At 37.3% G+C, this 22,924-nt stretch overlaps 1 protein-coding gene and 1 long non-coding RNA gene across 2 annotated transcripts in view; one reads left to right on the top strand and one right to left on the bottom strand.

Annotated features, from left to right (window-relative positions):
- LOC141419753 (uncharacterized) overlaps positions 1 to 22,312 on the top strand; it is a 31,354-nt gene extending 9,042 nt beyond the window's left edge. The window contains exon 3 of the long non-coding RNA XR_012444412.1: positions 22,106 to 22,312. This is a non-coding gene — a long non-coding RNA (uncharacterized lncRNA). The remainder of the gene's footprint in view (positions 1 to 22,105) is intronic.
- On the bottom strand, positions 673 to 6,992 carry Serpina7 (serpin family A member 7). The gene is made up of 5 exons (XM_020152107.2): positions 6,932 to 6,992; positions 4,090 to 4,737; positions 2,809 to 3,082; positions 1,905 to 2,052; positions 673 to 1,376 (listed from the first exon to the last, which is right to left on the bottom strand). Exons 1-5 carry the CDS (start codon positions 6,987 to 6,989, stop codon positions 1,173 to 1,175), a joined length of 1,332 nt encoding a protein of 443 aa, XP_020007696.2. The 5' UTR covers positions 6,990 to 6,992; the 3' UTR covers positions 673 to 1,172.
- Positions 22,313 to 22,924: the final 612 nt, after the last annotated feature.

Genomic DNA, 22,924 nt, shown 5'->3' with positions numbered 1-22,924 from the left:
CAGAACCAGGATTATAATTGAACTTCAGTGAAACTAGTCTCTATGCCAACAATGAGTTTTCTGTACCAACAGTCACTATCTTTTTCTGAGTTTTCATTTTCTTATCCATAAAAATCAAGCTATGAACTATACCACAAATAATCAAAACCTCCAGGCAAATGTTCTTTACAAGGAAAATTAAAATATTTGTGTCATGCATATTTTTCTAAACATATTTATTTATTTTAATCTAGAAGCATATCTACAATAGCACTTATGCATTCACTGTTACTTTTCTCTCACTGAAATATTTCACCTTTGGATAAGTTTCCTGACACTACACCATTTATGTGTATTTATGTGCTATTTATGTATACCAACTTCTAATACTGGTACATTGAAGCATTTTATTTGAAATTAAATATGCTTTGGTGAGTGGGATATAACCAGGATAATTCAACTTGACCGTGTGTGACAGGGGTACAATATTTGGAAAAAAGTCTGAACTAAGGGGTTATAAGATATCTTTTGAGTGAATGATTTCCCTTCTTCACTCCCAGCTAAAAATTAGCATGATGAAAACTTTGGAGAGGAGGAGGTGAGCTTTTACAGGGGACTTCATTTCTGTCTTGCTCGTTTGTTCCATGCTTATTAGTTCATAAAGTTGTATCGCTAGCAGTAAACTCTCAGTATGTGACTCCACACTATAGCAGGAGAAACTTTATTCAATCTACCAATTGCAGCTCTTGCATAAATACAGAGAAACAATCTGATGTGGAAAAAGGAGGTTGAGAAATTCATATATAAGCCACTGCATTTTCATTATTTTATGTTCATTTATTGTATATCTGTAACACTGTAATATGAGAACCTGAATTGCATTTCAACTATTTTTCACAAGGCAGAGGAAAGGGCATTTGTCATCCCAATCAAATTTTCTAGATTTAACTAATTAGGCAAAATACTAATGAATATACTACATAGATCCTTACTCTGTTTTGGATAATAATGAATCACTCAATGACTACATGAATGTTCAGTCACAGAATTGCCCTCTTACACAGATTGATAATAGGATCCAATCTTCATCCTTGCACAAGAGAAGGCAGTTCCAAGCCCACATCAATTATGTCTGGCTATATCACTTACTTATTTCCCATTGTAATAGGCACATGCAATTACCTCTATCCCAACTACACTTCTGTGGGGTCAACAACTTTCCCTAGGAAAAGAATGCTTCTGGTGCTTTTCTCCAAAATCATCAGCAAGAAGTTTCTATTAAGTCGGATAATAGGGTGAAGGAGATCTATTTCAGGTTGATCCAGATATTGAACTTCATGGCCAGCTACATCTTTGGTTCCTTCTTCACCAATGTGTAACATAGCCTTGTGGGCAACCTGTAGGGGAAGAACAAACATTGCTGGTCCCCAGAAAAAAGAGTAAGTCTTTGAGAGAGTTTGGAAGTAGAAAAGGAAAAGGAATGGAGGGAGCTACCCCTTTGCCATACTGTGTTGATGATGCTTAAATATGAAGGCTATTTAGATAAGTTTAGTTAATGAATCTCTGTGATTTGGGGACTAGTTATTAAAGGAAAACATCATACTCCATGGCCTTCTGCCTCCAGAAATTATGTCTTAAGCACATACTCCCACCTCCTCCAAAATTGTATCTCAGCAGAGTCACTTCTGATTATTAAGGTTTTTTCATTGGAATCATTTTAAAACATGAAGGTTGGGGGTGGAAAGAATTGAAACTTACTTATTTGGAGTTAATAGGAATGAATCTGGTATGATTGTGACCTAGGAGAAATCACACTGCCTCTCTAGATACCAAATTCCTCATTGGTAAAATGAAAGGAGCAAATTAGTTGATTTGAAATGTTCCTTGTAGCTTATATATTCAAGGACTCTTATCTATCAACTTACATAGGAAAGTTTTAGACCACTGTCTTCTGTGAGTCCAGAAAAATCAGCATTTTCAGCAAAAGCATCCTTGATGCCCATCTTCAGAAGCATAGTTCCAAGATCATATGTGGCAGAAATGGAAAACTTTGGAACAAACAAGTCAACCCACCTGTGCAAAATGAAGAAGGGGAGACATAGCAGTCCCTAGACCAAGCTCATGATTCTTTCCTCTCTCTCTCTCTCTCTCTCTCTCTCTCTCTCTCTCTCTCTCTCTTTCTCTCTGTCTCTCTCTCTTTCTCTCAACTCTGCTCTTTCCTTGAACATTGGTAACCATTTCTATATAGATGAACACATGATACCAAAACCACAAAAGTTATACTGAAAGAATGGTCTTTGTTCAGAAAATGGGATTACACTGGGAGTTGGGACATGCAACTCCCTTATTATCAAAATGAAACATTTCTGTGTTATTGGCCAAAGTTAGGGATCTAGTGACATGAAGGTCAATGGGTCGCACACACAAATCTCATGGTTTTCCATCTTGCATTCCCAGCCAAGAATGACTGCCCACTCAACTCTTAACATAAAAGTCTTATCCTCATCCCAAAGCACTAGATGGTCTCCAGGAAGCCATCAATTTATTAGCGAGCTGACTTTGGAGAGCTTACTTTATCTTTCTAGGCCTTTTCTAATTGGAAAAATGCTATTTATATGATCTCCTTTGCACATTTGGTAATGTACTTAGATGAAATGAAGTGTGTAAAGTGTCCAGCAAATGGCCTAGTACATGGTAAGTTCTTGGCATACTCTAATAACCATCCATCACACAGCTGTTAGGTGATTCTGTTGCCTCTGGGTTTCTGCTCAACTCAGTCTCACCAGCACTGTTGTGTCCACCTTACACCCCTCATACCAAGTCATTTACCCTTTCTGCAGTAAGTGGTTCCATTTCTTCAGTACTTTAGATGACATAGCTGCTTCCACCAATTCCATCTGTCCTTCCTTGGGAAGGACAAAGAGTGCCAGAGCATTCTTTCTGTAGTCCATTTGCAAAACTGTGCAGTTTAGCTCTATATCCACCAGGTAATAGTATTGTTCCTTCTGGTGCATCATGGGCACTTGCACTGTGGTAGTCCTGTCCACTAAGAAGCCAGAACTGTCTTCTGTCTTGGATAGATGGAAAGGATTTGCCCACTGAGCTTAAAACATGGAGAGAAGAGAGATATTTCCTTTAAACTATTAGTCATCTCATCTAGTCATTAACAGTACCTATTGTCAGCCAGTTTTACAAGTGAGTACCTGAGGATTAGGAACACAAAGTCACTTTATGTGGTCTCCAGTTACCAGGTGGCAAAGTCAAAAATCACATCCAAGGTTGTTAGACTCTATAGTCTGTGTTCAGAACCACTATACTTACTCTAAGCCCATCATAGCCGCAGTTCCTCTTCCACAAGAAAGGAATAAAGACATCCAACACACAGGGTAAAATGATGCAACAAATCTGTTCTGCGACTTTAGCCACCTATATGTATGTGGTTTGTGGTCAACAATTTTTCACTTCTCCACCAAATGTGACTGACATGTGTTGTTGAATCAGGAAAAATCACTTGGGCACAGCATCTTCAGAAAAAAAGTCAGACAATACTTGTTACTAGCACCAGCTTCAGAGTTAGACAGATCTAGCTGGAAAGACTGGCTCTGAAACTTACTAACTGTATGAATTTGGCTATTTGTGAGGATTGGATAAAATGATGTATGTAAGCCACACATCTAGCTAGTGTTTGACTCAGAACGGGTACATAAGAAATGAAAAAAGTGTTGTTTAATATGCCCAAATGTGCACAGCAAGTGATGCTTACAGTAGGGCTTATATACAAATCTGTCTACTTGCCAATACGGTCTTATAAAACCTTGCAAAATATTTTGAAAACCATGGTTCTTTACCTAAATATATGAACAGGATGTCCATACCATTTCACTCACCTCTCTGAAAAAGCGTTCTCCCTAGAAATTTCCTAGGCTCATTCACAGAGCTGTGTGTCTTTCCTGGATGATCCAACACCATGCACAGCTACTTCCCATGGTGCAAATCACTGTAGTATGAGGGACACCTACTGATGCCAGTAATAAGAGAGCATGAGCTCCCCCAAGGGCTCCACCAAAGTATCTGAACACTAGACTTGAAATTGACATTTTAGAGCCTTACCTTTGAAATGAATATAGTTCACCAGGACCATGATGGTATTCGGTTTAAGGTCTTGGATTAGGCCTACAATTTTCCCTTTGGTTTTATTCTCCACATAGCTGTTGATCTCCTGCTGGGCTGCAGAAATATTGGAGAAGTCAGTAGAGAAGATTTCAGTCTCATAGAGGGTCTTGACATCATCCAAGAATTTTGCCAATGGTTTCAACTGCTGCCTAATGAAGAGGGCATTTCCCATATTCAATTCCAGTTCCTTCTTTGGAAAATTCAATGAACAGATCAGGTGCTGGAAGCCCTGCTGTATCTCTGCCATTGGAGTGTCTGTGATGTTAAACCCCAAAACCTCCAGGACCTGAGTTTGGGTGCTTGAGCCAGCTCCAAAGGAAAGCATGGCCAAAGCTGCAGAAATGCTCACAGGGGAAAAGAAGATGTTCTGATCTGGAGTCTCCACAGTGAACCTCCGGTACAGATTGAATGCAAAGTCAGCATTGATGGATGACATTTTATAAAGAGTGGCATTTTGTTGGAGCAAGTGACAGTTAGTTCCTTTGCCTTCAGAGCTGTCAGGTGGTGCACAATAAATTGTAGTATGAAGCCAAAACATCAAAAAAATTAAATAGAGGAACTGTGACATTCTGGAATGAAGGTAATCTATAAAAGATGAAGTGAGAAACTCATTGGGGAAGCTTAGCTGGATGAAACACACTCTGATCCAGAGACACATAAAACTCACCCACTTTAGTCAATCAAACAATAGCAAATATTTGATGGTGTGCTCATCAAAGAATGGGTAGAGGTCTCTCCCCCCTACAAAACTGATAATACATCTACTGGGAACAAAGAATACAAGAAATTGCTTGCCAGAACCACAGAAATAATACAATAAACTTTCATTTAAAAGCAATAACATTTCTGTCCTTCATTATTTAAGTGTATATTTATTGTTGAAAGTCTTTTTGTCATGGTACTTCACCTGTGAATATATTGTAGTTTAATAAGATTAACTTTCTCTATTACCCTTCCTTACCCTTTCCTCTCTACTCAACAGCTTTCTGTGCATTTCATTATGTGTGCTTCCTACACAGATGCAAAATATTTGAATATTTTTCACTCTATATCATTCTCTTTTCCTCTCTCTCTTCCCCATAGTCTTCTCAAACAGACCTATGATTGCAAGCATATGATATATATGATCATATTTGTATTTTCTGTATACATTTCTCTTTTGGATCTACCACATATGAGAGAAAACATGTCACCTTTGTCTTTCTGAACCTGGCTTACTTCACTTAACATGATGATAGTGGGAAGGAAGAGTGAATGGAAATGTTAAAGGGAGGTGAATATGGTCCATGTACTTTATATACTTACATGAAAATAGAATAATGAAACTTGTTGAAATCATTTTAAATAGAGGGAACAGGAATGAGGGAGAATGATGATGGGGATCAACCTAACCAAGGTACATTAGCATACATGGAGGTATCACAATGCAACCCTTGTACAACTAACATATGCTAATAAAATGTTTAAAATAAGATGTAATAGCAACATATGAAAATACTGAAAATAAATTAAACTTATAGAAACCTAATTACTTTTATTTGAACTAGAGGCAGCCTTATGAAGAGGAAAGAATCCTTATATAGAACTAGCACCCTTCTGCTTATATCATTACATGTAGGTTAGAATGTTGGAATGTGTGTGTGTTTATATTTTAATTTGGCATTTTCTTAGGATAACATCTATGAGATGAAATGAGAGAATACTGTACTTTCTTCAGCTGAAAGAAAAAATAAGATTAATTCCTAAAAGATATGATTAATTAGAATGGACAGATAATGGTTCATGGAGTCATATACAAAGTCATGAGTTGAATTTTTGCAGTTTTAAAATGTATGGAAGTCACAAGAGAATTTTCAAACAAGAAAATGGAAGCTTAATATTTTAGTTTTAGATCTCTGTTACCATCAGTATTATCTAAAGAGTCATTTCTAGATTTTAAGATATATTAACACTATTATTCTTATGCTATTTTTCTAATTATTAGAAAGGAAGCTAGAAAGTATAAGGTTTACTGAGCCTGAAGGAGTACAAGGAAACAGCAAGAAAGTCAGCTGTGGAGTCACCAATGCCCACAGACTAGTGGCTGGAAGGAAGAGATCCAAGTAACCAAGACAACGCTCCTTCTTCTGTCTTCCATCTTCTTCCTGAGTGATCTCTTTCCATACACTAAACTGTTATTTCACAAGATTCTTTATCTGTAATCCACACTCTTCTCCCAAATTCTCAGTCATCTACCCAGCTGTCTATTGGACATGCCCATTAGGAGTTTCCAAACATAAATATCCTCTCTCCATCCCTCAAACCTAATCCTGTATCTTCATTCTACATCTCAGTCCATCCCACCATTGACTATGGAGAACTCCATGTCAGAAACCTGGAAGTAATCCTAAGGGCTTTCTTCATCTTCATTCCCCACTTCTAATAAATCGGGATGCCCTATTAATGCTGTCTGAACACCTTGCAAAATGTCCCCCTTCTCTACGTCCCTAATGGTCTTGCCTCAGTTCATGATCTTAGCTATTACATAAGCTCTTAGCAAGTCACACTGCCTCCTACCTCCTCCATCCCAATATCCCCTCTTCCACCACTTTAATCTCCATATTTTCACCAAAGCATTCTTTCTGTAAAAGTCACTGAGGCTGTTTAGAAGGTCAATTATCAAGGTATATGTCATATATACCTTGCCCCTGGAAATAGTAACTTGGTGCTCACAGTTATTTGGGACTCTGACTTGCTAATAGAAATGTTCGAAGTTCCCAAAGAGAAAAAAATTACTTACGGCACATGCTCAAGAAGTCACTTGCATCTCTCAGAATGAGAATGCAACAACTTTCCATTTTTATAACATGCCCTCTATTGCAAAACTGGAACACTCTTAGTTACAAATTAACCCTGACATGAACCCTGGGATAACATTTTCAAAGTTGATGCACACAACCAAGGCCAAGAGGAAAAAAAAGTAAAGGTGATAAGATTTGAACTTTGAGTAACTGCTTTGGCTACTAGATCCTTAAAAAAAAGAGGAAGAGAATTGTCAAAGTGGTGGAGTCCAGGTTCACACTTGGAAAAAGTGTCTTTTCAGAAGGCACAATGATAGCCATGGGCAAGTCAGCAGGAGAAAGACAGTTCTTATCACCAAGGCCAAATAGTGCTGGAACTAACAGCCTTTTGAGAGAAAGGTCCAATATGCAGAAGCTGGGTGAACCTCTTTAATGAGTGCTGTAGAGATAATTTGTACATTGGTGGAGGAAATATCAAAAGTAGTTTCTAACCCCAGACTTCCAATGCTACACACATGTCTGCCTTCTCATGGGGAAACCAATCCTGTCCTCTGGTCATTGAAGTTCACTGTATCCTCCCTTGACCAGAGACAACAAAAGCAGATGCAGAAGGGTCCAAGGAAGGTGGAATGAAAAATTCCACTATCCTGGATTAACTGTATACTGACTATGTGTGAAGAAGCAGTGGGAGCAGAGAGCATTGGACTCAGTCCGGAGAGCTGAGTTTACCCTTGCCTCTGTCTGTTTCTAGTTGTAGTGGTAGCAGTGTAACAGATACCTTTGTTAACTACCACAGGCAGTATATGACGTGAAGCACCTGATTTCAGGCACTTCCAGCTTCAGGACCATATTAAGGATGGGTGGGTTAAATTAGGGGTAAGATAGTATGGAACTGGTCCTAGTTTGAGCTAAGTCTAGATGCAGTCTATGGTGGGATTTGAAAGTCAGGATGAATCATTCAGACTCTGAAGCCACTGGGAAACCACCAGGGAATTTTGATAAGACAGTGACCAGAGAGAGAGAGAGAGAAAGAGAGAGAGAGAGAAAGTGACAGTTCTGTGCACTGTTTCTTTTCAATCAAATACAGCCTGAGCACCTATTAGGTGGAAAGCACCACACTCAGTACTTGGATTTCAGAAGTGAAGGCTTAATATCAGTCCTAGACACAAGCGACCTTTCTGACTACTTGGAACTCATTGCCCAAACTAAACAGAAAAGGGTATATCTCATATATGGGCTGTTTGCTGGTGCATGGGTCCCAAAGAAAGGCAGTGGCAAGATTAAGTCTTTTGAGTGCTAGTCATTCATACTCAATCTTGGTAGTACAAGACATTACCTGCTCTCTAGGCTACAGCAAGTTCCTGCAGAAAAAACAGGAAAAGAATATCTAAAAAGAAAATGTAGGAAATGATAAAATAAAAAGAAAATATGTAATATAACAAAATGGAGTTCTACTCAGCCGTAAGGAATAATGACAAGTTGTTTGAAGGTAAATGGATGCAATTGGAGGAAATCATGTTAAGTGAAGTAAGCCAGGCCCAGAAAGACAACAACCACATGTTTTCTCTCATGTGTGAAAGACAGATCCAAAAGACAAACAATATACACAAAAGCAAACATGATCATATACAAACTCAGATGTAGAATAGTGAAACTACTCTATGGAACTTTGGGACAGAGGGAAAGGGAAAGAAAATGATAGGACATCAGTAATATAATAAAACATATGATCTTTAAAGGTAGAGGATATAAGGACGTGTTTTGAAAGCTGTGGGAAAATAAGAGGTGGGAGGTAAAGGGGTAAGAGAAAGTAATGGAAAGGGTTGAATGGAACAAAGTAAAGTATACTCACAGTGGGCATACATGGAGAAAACCCTTTAAACATCAACTTAAATATTAACAACAAAAGACAGAAGTGTAAAATAGGTACAATGTGGGAGGCAGTACTAGTGGGAGGGTGACGGTGAAGGAGGTTAAAGTGAGGGTATGTCCTTGATGGACTTCATATACCTGCATAAAATAGAACAAAGAAACTTCTTGTAATTGCTTTCAGTGAATGGGGAGGGGGTAGGGGAAGAAAAGATAGGGGAAAATGTAACTAAAGTACAATATAAGTCTAATCGGAATTGTCATTATGAATCCCCCCCATAACAAATATACCCTAATAAAAAAATTTATGAAAAAGAAAAAAGAGAACTTCCAACCCTCTGCCCTCTAGTGGCATAGTCAGGCAATAGCAGAGGTTCTTATTGGGTATTTCTGATTCAGATGATGTGCTTTGCAAATAAGTAGTAAATGTACAACTTGTCTCTGATATAGAAGAAAGGCACCCTTCCTCATGCTATCTCTCTTGCCCTTTGCTCTGGTATCAGAAATGATAACCTGTGATCCTATGGTATCTCTGCTATTTATTAATCATGTAATTCAATACAAATTACTTAATACTGCTATTAGTTTCTTTACTCTAAAGTGGAAGTGACAGTAATCCCTATGTCATGTGTTTATTGTATTAAATGGAATTTTAAGCTGTGCATTATTCAGTTTTCTACTACTATGACAAAATTCCTGAAGCTGGGTAATGTCATAAGGAAACAAGGTTTATTTAGCTCTCAGTTCTGGAGGTTAATGGACATGGCTCCAGCATCATCCTTGCTCTGGTGAGGGCTTTATGGTAGAAGGTATCACAATGATGGGACTGTGTGCATGAGGAAAAGATCATATTACCAGATATTAAATCAGTGCCCAGGCTCAGGTTTTAATATCAACTAACTCTCATGAAAACTAATTCAGGGATTTCATGAACACTACCTTAATCCCTCCTAAGGGCATCCTTAAATGACCTAACTTTCTTAAAGTTCCTACTTACCTCTATGCTGCGTCACTGAGAATCAAACCTCCAGCACATGTACCCTAAGGGGACACATTCAAACTATAGCTAAACCATAGCAAAGCAGTGTCCAGAAACTCCTATCATGTACTGGGAATCTAGAAGCTGCTGGTTCTCTTTCCTTTCATCTGCTGTCATTGATTCTTTTCTCTGAACTCAAGTCTCCATGGTCCTGGGCTCAACACTCCCTCCCACTACTGTTCGGTTCTGCTTTAAGCAAACATTTTCTTTAAAATGAAATTGTTTTATAATATGTAAGCTCATCTTGTAAATTTAACTTTAACACAATTTCAGTATTGTGCAAAACTGTTAGAACTAGCAAACTAAATATAGAATGTCTTGGAAGTATTACCATATCAATAAATCAACCAGACTAAAATTTTTAATATTCTTGTTTGGATAAATGCCGTTATAATTCATTCCAACACAAATTTTTCTGAATTTTACTTTAGAAATGTTTGAAGCTTCTCAGTTCCTATAGTGTGCATACTCTTTGCCCCTGACTTTGATTTCCTACCTTAGTCTGGTAGAAATTATGGGCTCTTACTCCACATATAGGTATAGAAAAATAATGGGTGTGGAATGGTGGAAATTAGGGAAACTGACGTTTTCTTGCAGTCTAAGTCTTACAGACAAGTCAAATACTGGGTCCTTAAACAAAGAAGAAACAACCTCATGAGACTAAGAAAAGGGTTGCTCTGCTGGATGGGAGTCTCAGTGAGCATTTGGAGTTGAGGTTCTTGAATTCTCTCAATTTTCTTATTGGTAGGTTCTTACTGTTTATTTCATTGACTAACCTTGACAACATTGATCCATCAATGCTGTGAAACCAACTAATTTCTGTAATTTGATAATTCACAGGATCAAATGCTTTGCATACATGATTTGGCTAACTTAGCCCTCCAGCTGCATCTCAAGAACTTTGTTTGCACATTGCCTACCTTCAGAATAGCCACTGAGCACTTGAGCCAAGAGCTTAGGCTGTGAGCATATAATTATTTATTAAGCTTTCAAGTAGTATTCAAAGCTTCCATTTCATCTCACAATCTTTGAAATCATTATTTCCTTCAAACTTCTGTATAGCTGCAATAATGTCTTCCAAAGCCATGCCTTCCAAAGTTTACCCATTTCAGAGGCTCTCTTAATTAATTGCTTTGCCATTTCATTCTATTCCAGGGGAATACAACACAGGAGCTGTCATACTTCCCTGTATAATGTGACTGGTCCTCCGACTCCTAGCAAGAGTAGCTACATCTTGCTGTAAGCCACCATTTAGTTCTACATGCCACACTGCAGCACAACAAGCCCCTTCTCACAGTCAGGTAGTGACTGTCAAGGTCAGCAAGACCCCTGGAGCAGACATAAATATGTATTTTTTTAGGATCTGTGTTTTATATTTGAGCCTGAAGTTATTTCTGCTGTTTTTGAGCTTAGGTGGCACTCTAGTCCAGATTTCTCCTATAGACTTAGAGGCCTAGGAAAGCAGAAACCCCTGTATTTTTATATCTCCAAGCCCCTAAAGCCTTCCTCCCTATGTGCTAAGCAAGTCTGAGAATCAGTATAGGCCCAGGAATATGGTTGTGAATTTTATGCAGATTTGCACACACAGGCCTACAGGTGGAAAATGTGGGTTGCACTGCAGATGAAAGTGGAGGACACATCCATTTGAGAACTGTGATACAACCTCTGAGAAGAGGAAAGAGATACACTGTGTGGGAAGACTACGATGTGGGGGGCAGCTAGGCCAGAAACTGTAATGGCTGAGACATGCAGGATCACTCAGCGATTGTTTGGATCTGACTATTTTGTACACCCTCAGAGCCCAGAGGGATTTGGTGGAAATGCAGTCACTTCTAGGGCATTTTCCACACCCATGCCTATATTGGCAGAGCACCTCCAGTGCGAAAAGGCATGCAACATGGTTGTCCACAGGCTCAGCTTGTTGGAGCAGATTTGAGGATGGCTGCTGCACTCCCTGTGTTGCCAGGCCAGCGTACAGGGAAAACAGGCAACAATTCAGTCTAGCAGCAACCACAGTTGCTCATTCACACCTGCAGGAAAAACAGAGTGGAACTCAGCCTGGAAACTGCCCTTTCTGGTATAGCCTGAAACTTCAGAGAGAAAATGCCTCAATTTTCCTTGCTCCTCACACTAAGTAAACCAAAACCGTATGCCTGGGGAGAAAAAGTAAAGCATCTTTGTCCTCAATCTCCTCAACAAGGAAAAAAATTTCATTGTTGTACCTTGTGCTGTCTTTGTTTTATTGTGTTTTCCCTCACTACTGTTTCTAATTCTCTCATTGCATATACTATTTCTCTTCTTTATATTTCTTCTCTTTTTTCTTTTCCTAATCCCAGATTCATTTCATTTTCTAATTATTTATTATTTTCTAATTATTTTATCTTTACTAATATTTAAATTCCTAGTTTGTCCTATATATATCCTAGCTCCTTTCTTTTTCTGTCCTTACAGAGGGTATAGTTGTTTTTTCCAATAGTTTTTTACTGCATTTAAACTTCTTGTTTGTATTTGAATTGTTACTGTGATCTGCTTCCTCTCCCCTGAGTAATAGTTAGGATTCAGACATCAAGACAAGGCTGCCCAGGAAGAAGACACCCATATGAAGCCAAGAAATGTATCCATCTCAAAAGATTCAGAAATTACAAGAGATAACATTGAAATCTCAAGGATCACTAGGCAATGTTTTGAAGACTTATACCAATGGGAACATCCAGAAGAAATGGATAAAATACTGGTCACATGACCCATAAAAATTGAATCTGGAGGGAGGATATAAGAAACAGCCAGGATATTGAAGCAGTAATTGTTTCTCAATAAAGAAAACCTGAGGACCTTAATTCAATTCCCAGTATCACCAAAAGAAAATTCCCAGGACCGCAGGGATTTTACCAGACTTTTAAATGAACTAACACCACACCTCTTCAAATCCCACTATTCCACAGACTTGAAAGGGGATGAATGCTTCCAAACTCTTTCTACTAAGCCAGTGTCACCCTGCTACCAAAACCAAAAAGAATACACCTAACTTCCTTGAGAATCATAGATGCAAAAATCCTCAGCAACATACTTCCAAACAAATTCAACAGCACATCCCAGATCATATAACATGATCAAGTTAGCTTACTATCAGGAATGCAAGAATGGCTCAATATACACAAATCAATAAATGCAATACAGCACATAAATAAAATCAAGGACAAAAATCCCATAGTCTTTCAGTAGATGCAGAAAAAGCTTTTGGCAAAATTAAACCTCCATTATGATAAAATCCCTGAAGAAACTAGTAATACATACATAATACCTCAACATAACAAATGATATATGTGACAAACTGATAGCCAATATTAAACTTAGTCAGGGGGAAATAAAGTATTTCCTTTAAACTCATGAATGAGAGAAGAATGTTCACTCTTACCATTCTTATTCAATATAATGTTTGAAATCTTAGCAAGGTAAATAAAGCAAGAGAAATAAAATCAATGAAATAGGAAAAGAAGAAGTCCAATTATACTTATTTGAAGGTGATATGACCCTGTATTTAAAAGACCCTAAAGGCCACAGCAAAAGACTCTTAAGTATGTTAAACATTTTCATCAAAGTTACAAGATACAAAATCAATATACAAAATTCAGTAGCTTTTCTATACACCAATGAAGAATTGCTGAGTCCTAACCACAGTGGCTCACACTTGTAATCCCAGCTATTTGGGAGGTATAGATAGGGAGAATCATGGTTCAAGTCCTAAAAGAGTTAGCAAGTCTACATCTCAACAAACAAACTGGAGGTGATGATGCACAGCTGTAATCTCAGTTATGCAGGAGACCATAGGTAAGAGGATCACAGTCCAAGACCAGCCGTGGGCAAATATGCAAAACCCTATCTGAAAAATAATTAAAGCAAAAAAGAGCTGGGAGCATGGGCCAAGTGGTACAGCACTTGCCCAGCAAGCCAAGGCCCTGAGTTCAAACCCCAGAAACACCAAAAAAAAAAAGTACTTCCAAAAAAGTCAGGAAAACAATCCCATTTACAATAGCCTCAAAAATAAATACTTATGCAAAAATTTAAGCAAAGGTGTTAAAAACTTCTGTAATGAAAACTATAAAACACTGAAGAAAGAGAGGAAACTAGAAGATGGGAAAAACTACAATGTTATTGGATTGGCAGCATTAATATTGTCAAAATCCTCATCTTACCAAAAACAATTTATAGATTCAATACAAACTTCATCAAAATTGCAGTGACATCTTCACAGAAATAAGAAAAAAAATCCCCAAATTCATATGGAAACACAATAGTTAAAGCAATCCTGAGCAAAAAGAGCAACACTGGAGGTATCACAATACTTGACTTCAAATCATACTATAAAGTCATAGGAAAAAATAACATAGTACTATAGCACAAAGAATAGACACAAAGACTAATGGAATAGAACAGAAGACCCAGAAGGAAGGTCATGCAGGTATAGCCCTTGAATCTAGACAGAGGTATGAAAAAATGTACATTGGTTTTTTAAAAAAGACAGTTTCTTTAACAACAGGTGCTGGAAAATCTTGATATCTACATATAGAAAACTGAAGTTCCCTATTTTCACCCCGTAAAAAGATCAACTCAAATTGGATAAAAGACCATATTGTAAGACCTGAAACTTTGAAATTATTGCAGGAAAATATAGGAGAAATGCTTCAAGATACAGGTATAGGCAAGGACTTTCCAATAACTTAGGAAAGAAATCAATAATTGAAAATGGAATCACATCAAATTAAAAAGCTTATGCACAGCAAAAATGTGTGTGTGATATAAATGTGCTTGAGTAGTACATTCATTTTACATTCAGCTTTTTTCCCCATCCTGACTTTAAACTCCTTATTTCCAGAGACAGGCACATGCTTTTTAGATCTGCAGAATTTTTTTATCAAGGGTTGGAGGGGTTGTGAAGGCAGGCGCATTTCATTCTTTCAGAGTCCTTTGACTAGGGACCATTGATGTTTTTCTGTCACTGGTCAATCAGCCTTCAGCTATCAAACCACCCAAGCATCTGGATAAAAAAGAAACAATGGAATGTAGATTGGTCTAGAATGTAGATTGGACCTCAGCAAATCTTAGTTTGAGAACTACTCTGCTACTAATTAATTAATGCTCTTGGATGAAATCTCTAAGTCACCTTCCAGTTCTATTATTTTGGGAGAATCTAAAATTTCTCTCCTGTGTCTCCTCCCTTTATAGGAAATAAAGAAGTGCATGCTACACATCTGGTAGAAGGGCAAAAATTTCTCAAGTAGCATTGTGTGTTAGCTCTTTAAACTAAAAGTCAATGAAATTTTAGTCTCATACCGTGTGCTAATATTAATTGGAAATGGCTTAAGGATTTAAACTGAAAACTCAGAAGACCTTCAAACAAAAACAAACTGTAGAAAAAAATGTATTTTATATTCAGGTGAAGAAATCTAGTTTATAAATATAAAAATGAAAAAATTGTGCATAGAAACATTAATCATTTTAGAGTGTTTAAAAAAAACTAAGTAGGGAAATATTTTCATCAAGTGGTTAATATCTTAAATAAAATCTCATATCATCTTACCTTGAACCTTGACTAAAGGCAGGGCATGGATACTAACATAGCCAGTGAAAAAGTGTTCAAACTCCTTGGACCTGGGAATAATGGATTCCTCCATAGCCAAGTTACAGAGCTCATTCTAAAGTCGCAAGAGACTATCAATAGCCTTTTCCTAGTAATCCAAGAATGGGACAAAGATATTACAAGTTAAGCATACCTAATTCAAAAAATCCAAAATCTGACGTGCTACAAAATCCAAAACTATTTCAGTGCTGACATGATGCCACAAATAGAAAATTCTACACCTCATTTCATATGAAAGGACAAAGTTAAAATGCAGTTAATATTGAATAAAATTACCTTCAGGTTATATGTATAAAGTGTATATGAAACACAGGTAAATTTCATTTTTAGATTGAATCCACTTCCCAAGATTTCTCATTATGTATATAGAAATATTCCAGAATCTGAAAAAAATCTGAAATTCAAAGCACTTCTGTTGCCAAGCATTTTTCAGACAAGGGATACTTAACCTGTACTAATACAATTTATTTACATATAGCACATCAAAATATAAAAAGAACTTTCATGCCCACTATCTCATTTGATTGACAGAGAAAACTTATGAAGTAATTAGGGAGTTATTTCCCGAGGTTGATACATGATAAAAGTAAGATAATAAATAACACATCCTAGTCACATCAGGGATCAAGTAACAAAACATCAGATTGAGATTCTTGTCCAGTTTTGTAGTTTCTGTGGTGGGTTGAGCATACCTCCAAAAGTCCAAACTCTGATGTGCTTCAAAAATAAATTTTTTGAAAGACTGGACTAGAAGATTTCTATATTTCCTTCTAAATGTAAACAAAATATTTATGAGCACCATTGTGCTCCCTTCTTGAGGTGGGATCAGAGGCAAAATTAAAAACACTGCAATTTGGTCAGAATAATGAAATTTATGTATTACTTTCTAAAATGTGATGTTTCCTAAGTCATTTGTTATGCTATTTTTTTCAAAAAAAATTTTCAGTGCTACAAAACATTGCTCTTTTCAGAAAAAAGTATGTGTGGGGGAAAAGAAAATAGCTATATTGAAGATGTTAGTAATTTGGAAACAGGGGAAGATTGATGTCTCATGTTCTCATGTTCAAGTCTTTAATATTCATATAAGCATTGGTAAAGGGCTACATGCTGAAATCAGCATTACCCAGGAGCTTAAGTTAGGGAGTCTGGTGTTTTGACAAGGATCAAAGAGGATAATCTGCAAGTTATGGTTTATTTTATTTTGAGTGCAAGATGCTCCAGAATGTAAAATGGAGGCCATATTCTAGGAATGAGAAAGGAAACAGGAAGAAAGCAAGATGGAATCACTGAGGTAAACAGCCTGTTATATGTCATAGCTGCATTTAAAATAGTATTCCTCTTTCTTTATGCATTTTTGGAAATTTAATGTGAAATTCGAAAGCATTCACTAAATACCTTTCAATTCCTAGTTTTAACATTTTCCATCTTTCTATTTTGACTGCATGTATTTCAACTTTGCTCTTTTTAAGTATCTTTAATTATGTCAAAATATTCAAATTATATTTTCCTCTTTCTCTGGTAGGTTTATAAAGCTGCTGGGATCTAATTTATATCATTTTTATGCCTCTGCCTCTATTGGTATGAGTCATCCCTAAATGGAAATGGGGGTGGTGGTGCATGGTTTCCATGCTTCAGTGTACCAGCATGTCAGAAAACTTTATCTTTTTTGCCAATTGGTAGAATTAAATGGACAGGTTATATAGACTTAAAAGGTATCCCAGGAACCTAAAGGCTTAAGAGAGTGGAAGACAAAACCTGAACTCCAGTAGCTGAGAACTTTCATCACAGAGAACATGTTAATCACCAATTCTCTACAAATGAGTTTAGCGCTTGTGAGGAAGGAGCATGATGTTTTATAGAATCCCATCTCAGGGTGCAGTTGCAGAGGGTCAGTACTCAGGATGCCCTCCTGCTCTTCCTGTTTCAGGGCTTCCATAGGTGCATTCTCAGACCATTGCTACCTGTGCAACTGCCTGGCACATCATCACCTCCTAGTGGACTCAGTGGCCAATCTCTCTCTCCATTAAAAGTCACATGCTGCTGCTCACTATCTTCTCCATCATTATAGCTGCAGCCCAATCGATACTCCTGACTAGTGCATCCTTCCCACCATGTTGGCCACCGAAGAGCCAAATCCAGCCCACAGTAGCCAGAATGGAGCTGGTAAAATGATGAGCACAGATGATTTGGTGCCTGAAGAAAGTATGGCCACAGTCATGGGATCCATGTATCCTATGGTTTTCCAAGCAGAAATGCAAATCCTTTCAGAGGAGGTCTGGGATATATAGCCAGTAGAAGAAGAGGAGGAGGGAAAACAGGAGGAAGACAGGGAAGAAGACAGTGAGGAGGAGGAGGAGAAGGAAAATGTTGAGCAGGAGAAAGAAGAAAAGAAACACCACAAGGGTCAAAGCCACAGTAAGGATGACAATAAGGAAATGGATAATGATCAGGAAATTTCAAAAACTGCAAGCACTGGTGAGTTATCTGTGGTAGTGCTCTGGTCATTTATTTGAGATCTGGTTTGTTTCCTAATATATCATAACAGGCTCCATGTAGGCTGCTTGGTGGTCACTCACCACCCAAGGAATGGGAAGACATAGATTGAGGAGTCAATGAACTTCATAGAAATTGTTTTTTAAGTCAAGTAAATACTTTTTCCATGATTTTTGACAAAACAACAAATGTAGTGAGGCCCAAATGGTTCTGATCCCTTCTTGTCCCAAAGATCAGAAATAATTAGCAGCACAGGGTGTGATCCCTACTACAAAGAGGGGGACACATCACTGAAAATGATCAACCTCCTCCAGAAACGTGAGGGTGGAAGTATGGTATCAACCACTAGAAAGGCGTGCAGATATTCTTTGGATGTTGTTTGTTTTTGTTTTTACCTGCTCCTAGCCTGAGAGTAGAATACTGCATATAATTGTTGATTATAAATTGGATTATTTTCCTGAGAAGTTACAGTTCAAAAGTCTGTATATTTCTTCACTGTTGAAGTAACTAAGTGTAAGTATGCAAACCATGGTGATGAGGCCCAAGAAACTGGAGATGAGAAGAACAATGAGGACAAAAATGAAAAACCAGAAGAGAAAACTACTGTGTCCAGACACAGCAGAAAGCAATCCCTAGAATCCAGGAATCTATGGATAGTTTTGTCTATCACCCACCATTTCTTACAATATATGTTATGTTTTAAAATTTTCTTGGTAAAGTAAATAGCAAAAATAGTTAAACATTTTAGATCTAAAAGTGAGTGAATGATGTATACTAGCTAGTAGAAAGAACATGCAGCATTTACCATGACCAATTCGGCTTCATCCCAGGGATGCAGGGTTGGTTCAACATATGCAAATCTATAAATGTAATACAGCACATCAATAAAAGCAAAGACAAAAACCACTTGATCATCTCAATAGATGTAGAAAAAGTCTTTGACAAGAACAAGCACCACTTCATGATAAAAGCTCTAAGAAAATTAGGAATAGAAGGAAAGTACTTCAACATTATAAAAGCTATATATGACAAACCTACAGCCAGCATTATACTTAACGGAGAAAAACTGAAACCATTCCCTCTAAAACCAGGAACCAGACAAGGATGCCCACTATCTCCACTCCTATTCAACATAGTACTGGAATTCCTAGCCAGAGCAATTAGGCAAGAAGAAGAAATAAAAGGAATACAAATAGGTAAAGAAACTGTCAAAATATCCCTATTTGCAGATGATATGATCCTAAACGTTAAAGACCCAAAAAACTCTACTCAAAAACTCCCAAACACCATAAATAGCTACAGCAAGGTGGCAGGATACAAAATTAACTTACAGAAATCATTAGCTTTTCTATATACCAACAACGAACAAACTGAGAAAGAATATATGGAAACAATTACATTTACAATAGCCTCAAAAAAAATCAAATACCTAAGAGTAAACATAACAAAGGATGTGAATGATCTCTACAAGGAGAACTACAAACCCCTGAACAAAGAGATCCAGGAAGACTACAGAAGAGACTGCAAATAGCCAAGGCAATACAAAGCAAAAAGAGAAATGCTGGAGGTATCACAATACCCAAATTCAAACTGTATTACAAAGCCATAGCAATGAAAACAGCATGGTACGGGCACAAAAACAGACATGAAGACCAGTGGAACAGAATAGAGGATCTGAATATGAATCCACACAACTATGCACACCTTATTTTTGACAAAGGTGCTAAAAATACATGATGGAGAAAAGAAAGCCTCTTCAACAAATGTTGTTGGGAAAAGTGGTTATCTGTCTGCAAAAAAGTACTGAAACTAGATCCATGTTTATCACCCTGTACAAGTATTAACTCAAAATGGATCAAGAACCTGAATATCAGACACAAAACTATGAAGTTGGTACAGGAAAGAGCAGGAAACACTCTGGAAGTAATAGGTATAGGCAAGGACTTCCTCAATAGAACCCCAGTAGCCCAGCAACTAAGAGAAAGAATGGACAAATGGAATTTCATAAAATTAAAAAGCTTCTGCAGAACAAAAGAAATGGTCTCTAAACTGAAGAGACCACCCAAAGAATGGGAGAAAATATTTGCCAGCTATACATCAAGACAAAGGACTGATAACCAGAATATACAGGGAACTTAAAAGACTGAACTCTCCCAAAATCAATGAACCAATAAAGAAATGGGCAGCTGAACTAAACAGAACTTTCTGAAAAGAAGAAATTCAAATGGCCAAAAAACTCATGAAAAAAATGCTCACCATCTCTAGCCATAAAGGAAATGCAAATCAAAACCACACTTAGATTCCACCTCACCCCTGTTGGAATAGCCATCATCAAAAACACCACCAACAACAAGCGTTGGGGAGAATGTGGGGAAAAAGGAACCCTTGTACATTGCTGGTGGGAATGCAAGCTAGTGCAACCAGTCTGGAAAAATTTGGAGGCTTCTTAAAAATCTAAACATAGATCTGCCATATGATCCAGCAATCCCACCCCTGGGGATATACCCAAAGGAATGCAACACAGGTTACTCCAGAGGCACCTGCACACCCATGTTTATTACAGCACTATTCACAATAGCCAAGTTATGGGAACAACAAGATGCCCCACTACTGATGAATGGATCAAGAAAATGTGTTATTTATACACAGTGGAATTTTGCTCAGCCATAAAGAAGAATGAAATCATATCATTCACACTAAGTGGATGGAACTGAAGAACATCATTCTGAGCGAGGTTAGCCAGGCTCAGAAGACCAAAAATAGTATGTTCTCCTTCATACGCAGACTTTAGATCTAGGGCAAATACAGCAATGTGGTTGGACTTGGGTCACATGATAAGGGGACAGCACATATGGGAGGTATGGGGATAGGTAAGAAACACAAAGCATTAAAGTATTTGATGTCCTCACTCCAGAGGAGCTAATACAGAAACTTTAAAGCTACAGAGGTCAACATGAGAAGGGGATCAGGAACCAGTGTAAAGATCAGTTAGAGATAAATCAACTTGGGATGTAACACATTTATACATGGAAGCAATGCTAGGAATCTCTCTGTATAGTTGTCCTTATCTCAACTAGCAAAAACACTTTGTCTTTCTTATTGCTTATGTCTTCTCTTCAACAAAATTAGAGATATGGGCAGAACAGGTTCTGCCTGGAAGCAAGAGGGAGGGAAAAGAAGGGAGCAGGAGATAGGAGGGAAAATTGACCCAAACAATGTATGCACATGTAAATAAATAAAGAAAAAGAACATGCAGAATGTTCTAAAATGCTCATTTTCGTTCTTTGATCTATAACTTCCACAGGTGAAAAATTTACCATACCTGAACTATTAACCAGAATAAGCCTTTGAAATCACCAGTACATGTATTAATTGGGACTACAGCCTTTAGAAACAGCAATATTCTCTTGTACTAACAGAAATAATGACTTTGAGGATATGACTACTAACAAAGGTTTAAGAAGTTAAGAAATTTAAGTAGGATTACAATAATTGATACCTCAGTACTCATTAAGTTTTAAATTTTTGTGTTTCATGTAACAGTCAAATGAAAATTTGTCAAAGGAAGACTAATTTCTCATTGAATTTATAATTAAGTTAATTTATATTTGTCATTTTCTTTCTCCTTTTAACATATGAATATACTTTATAGATAGAGAATAGGCTTTGTTTTGTTTTTCTTTGCTTATTTTTAGGTGCCTTTTTTTATTTTTTTGGATTTTTGAGACAAGGTCTCATTGTAGCCCAAGATAACTTGGAAATTGTTCATTTCAAACTTGAGGTCATCCTTCCTCAGCATCCTAAATCCTGCTGTTACAGGTATATGCCACAATGCCTGGCTAACGTAGGCTTTTTCAATGGAAAGGTATATTTAAATCCTAGAATGGTGTCTCAGAACAAAATAAGAATTTTTAGTGTTTGGAAAATGGGAAATGAAGGTGCCATGACCAGAAGACTGAACTTAGTTTATACATGAGCACTTTGATACTCCGAGATCTGGGTTACAAAGGAGAAATGTGTTGATTCCTGCCATTGAGACAAGACATATGTCAGATTGACTGTTTTCTTAGATTTGGAGAGTCACTGATCCATGTTAATTGTGTATAATTATTATCCTTTTATTTCTTTCTACAGTTTGAAGACATAGAAATACAAGAAGGAAGAAACAATTTGTCACAGATTTGAGATTTTCTGATTTTCAATATCACTTAAGAATCGTTGCCAATACCAGCTTTCTTCCAAAGGCCACCCCAAAAGTCACATCCATTCTTCTATACTTTTTGAATATACATAATATCATATGTTTAGGTGAAAAATAAAAGTTGTTTGAAATGAATAAGCTGATGGGGTTTGGGAGTGTATAGTAAATAACACTGGCTTGCATCTATTGATTTAGCTTTCTTTTTATTTTGACCTACCAGTCATTGAAAGGACTCACTTTCAGCTATGTCTTAAGTTATTTTATTCTACTCTTAATTAATTAAAACATCAAGTTTAAATAATTTATATAAACAGAGTGTAGGTCGAGCATGTAGTGCATTTTATTCAAAGCAACTGATGAATGACCCAGCTTGCCTGGAAGCCAGATGGTGTCACTGGGTTGCTGGATAATGTTAATGCTGCTCTTTTGCAGCAGCCCAGAGACAACTTTTAACATACTGGTAGGTCTTGAAGCTAACCTTTGACACACTTTTGGGTGACTGGGACACCTGAAGGCAAACCATGGCATGCTTTTCATGATGAAAGAAACCTATCTGTGCACTAGTAGACGTGGCATCCAGCGGTTTATGTCCCTTTTCTTATTTGTGCTGCTGCCAGTTTCAAGATGCTTTTATTAAAAAATTCATTTTATTAAAGAATTCATTAATAAGATTGCCAGCTGGCATAATACTCTGAGGAGCTTTGCAAATCCTCTGACCAATAAAACTGGTGAAAGTTAGTTCTTAAAAAAAT

This window comes from Castor canadensis, chromosome X, assembly GCF_047511655.1.
Source record: "Castor canadensis chromosome X, mCasCan1.hap1v2, whole genome shotgun sequence".
Lineage (NCBI taxonomy): Eukaryota > Metazoa > Chordata > Mammalia > Rodentia > Castoridae > Castor > Castor canadensis.
This window is presented reverse-complemented; position numbering and strand designations above follow the sequence as displayed.

Excerpts from the sequence above, each read along its gene's own strand:
- Serpina7 (XM_020152107.2), bottom strand. The coding sequence starts at position 6,989 with ATGGAAAGTTGTTGCATTCTCATTCTGAGAGATGCAAGTGACTTCTTG. Across the intron at positions 4,738-6,931 it reads TGACTTCTTGAGCATGTGCC|ATTACCTTCATTCCAGAATG; the intron begins GTAAGTAATTTT and ends CATCTTTTATAG. Across the intron at positions 1,377-1,904 it reads GTGGTCTAAAACTTTCCTAT|GTTGCCCACAAGGCTATGTT; the intron begins GTAAGTTGATAG and ends CTTCCCCTACAG.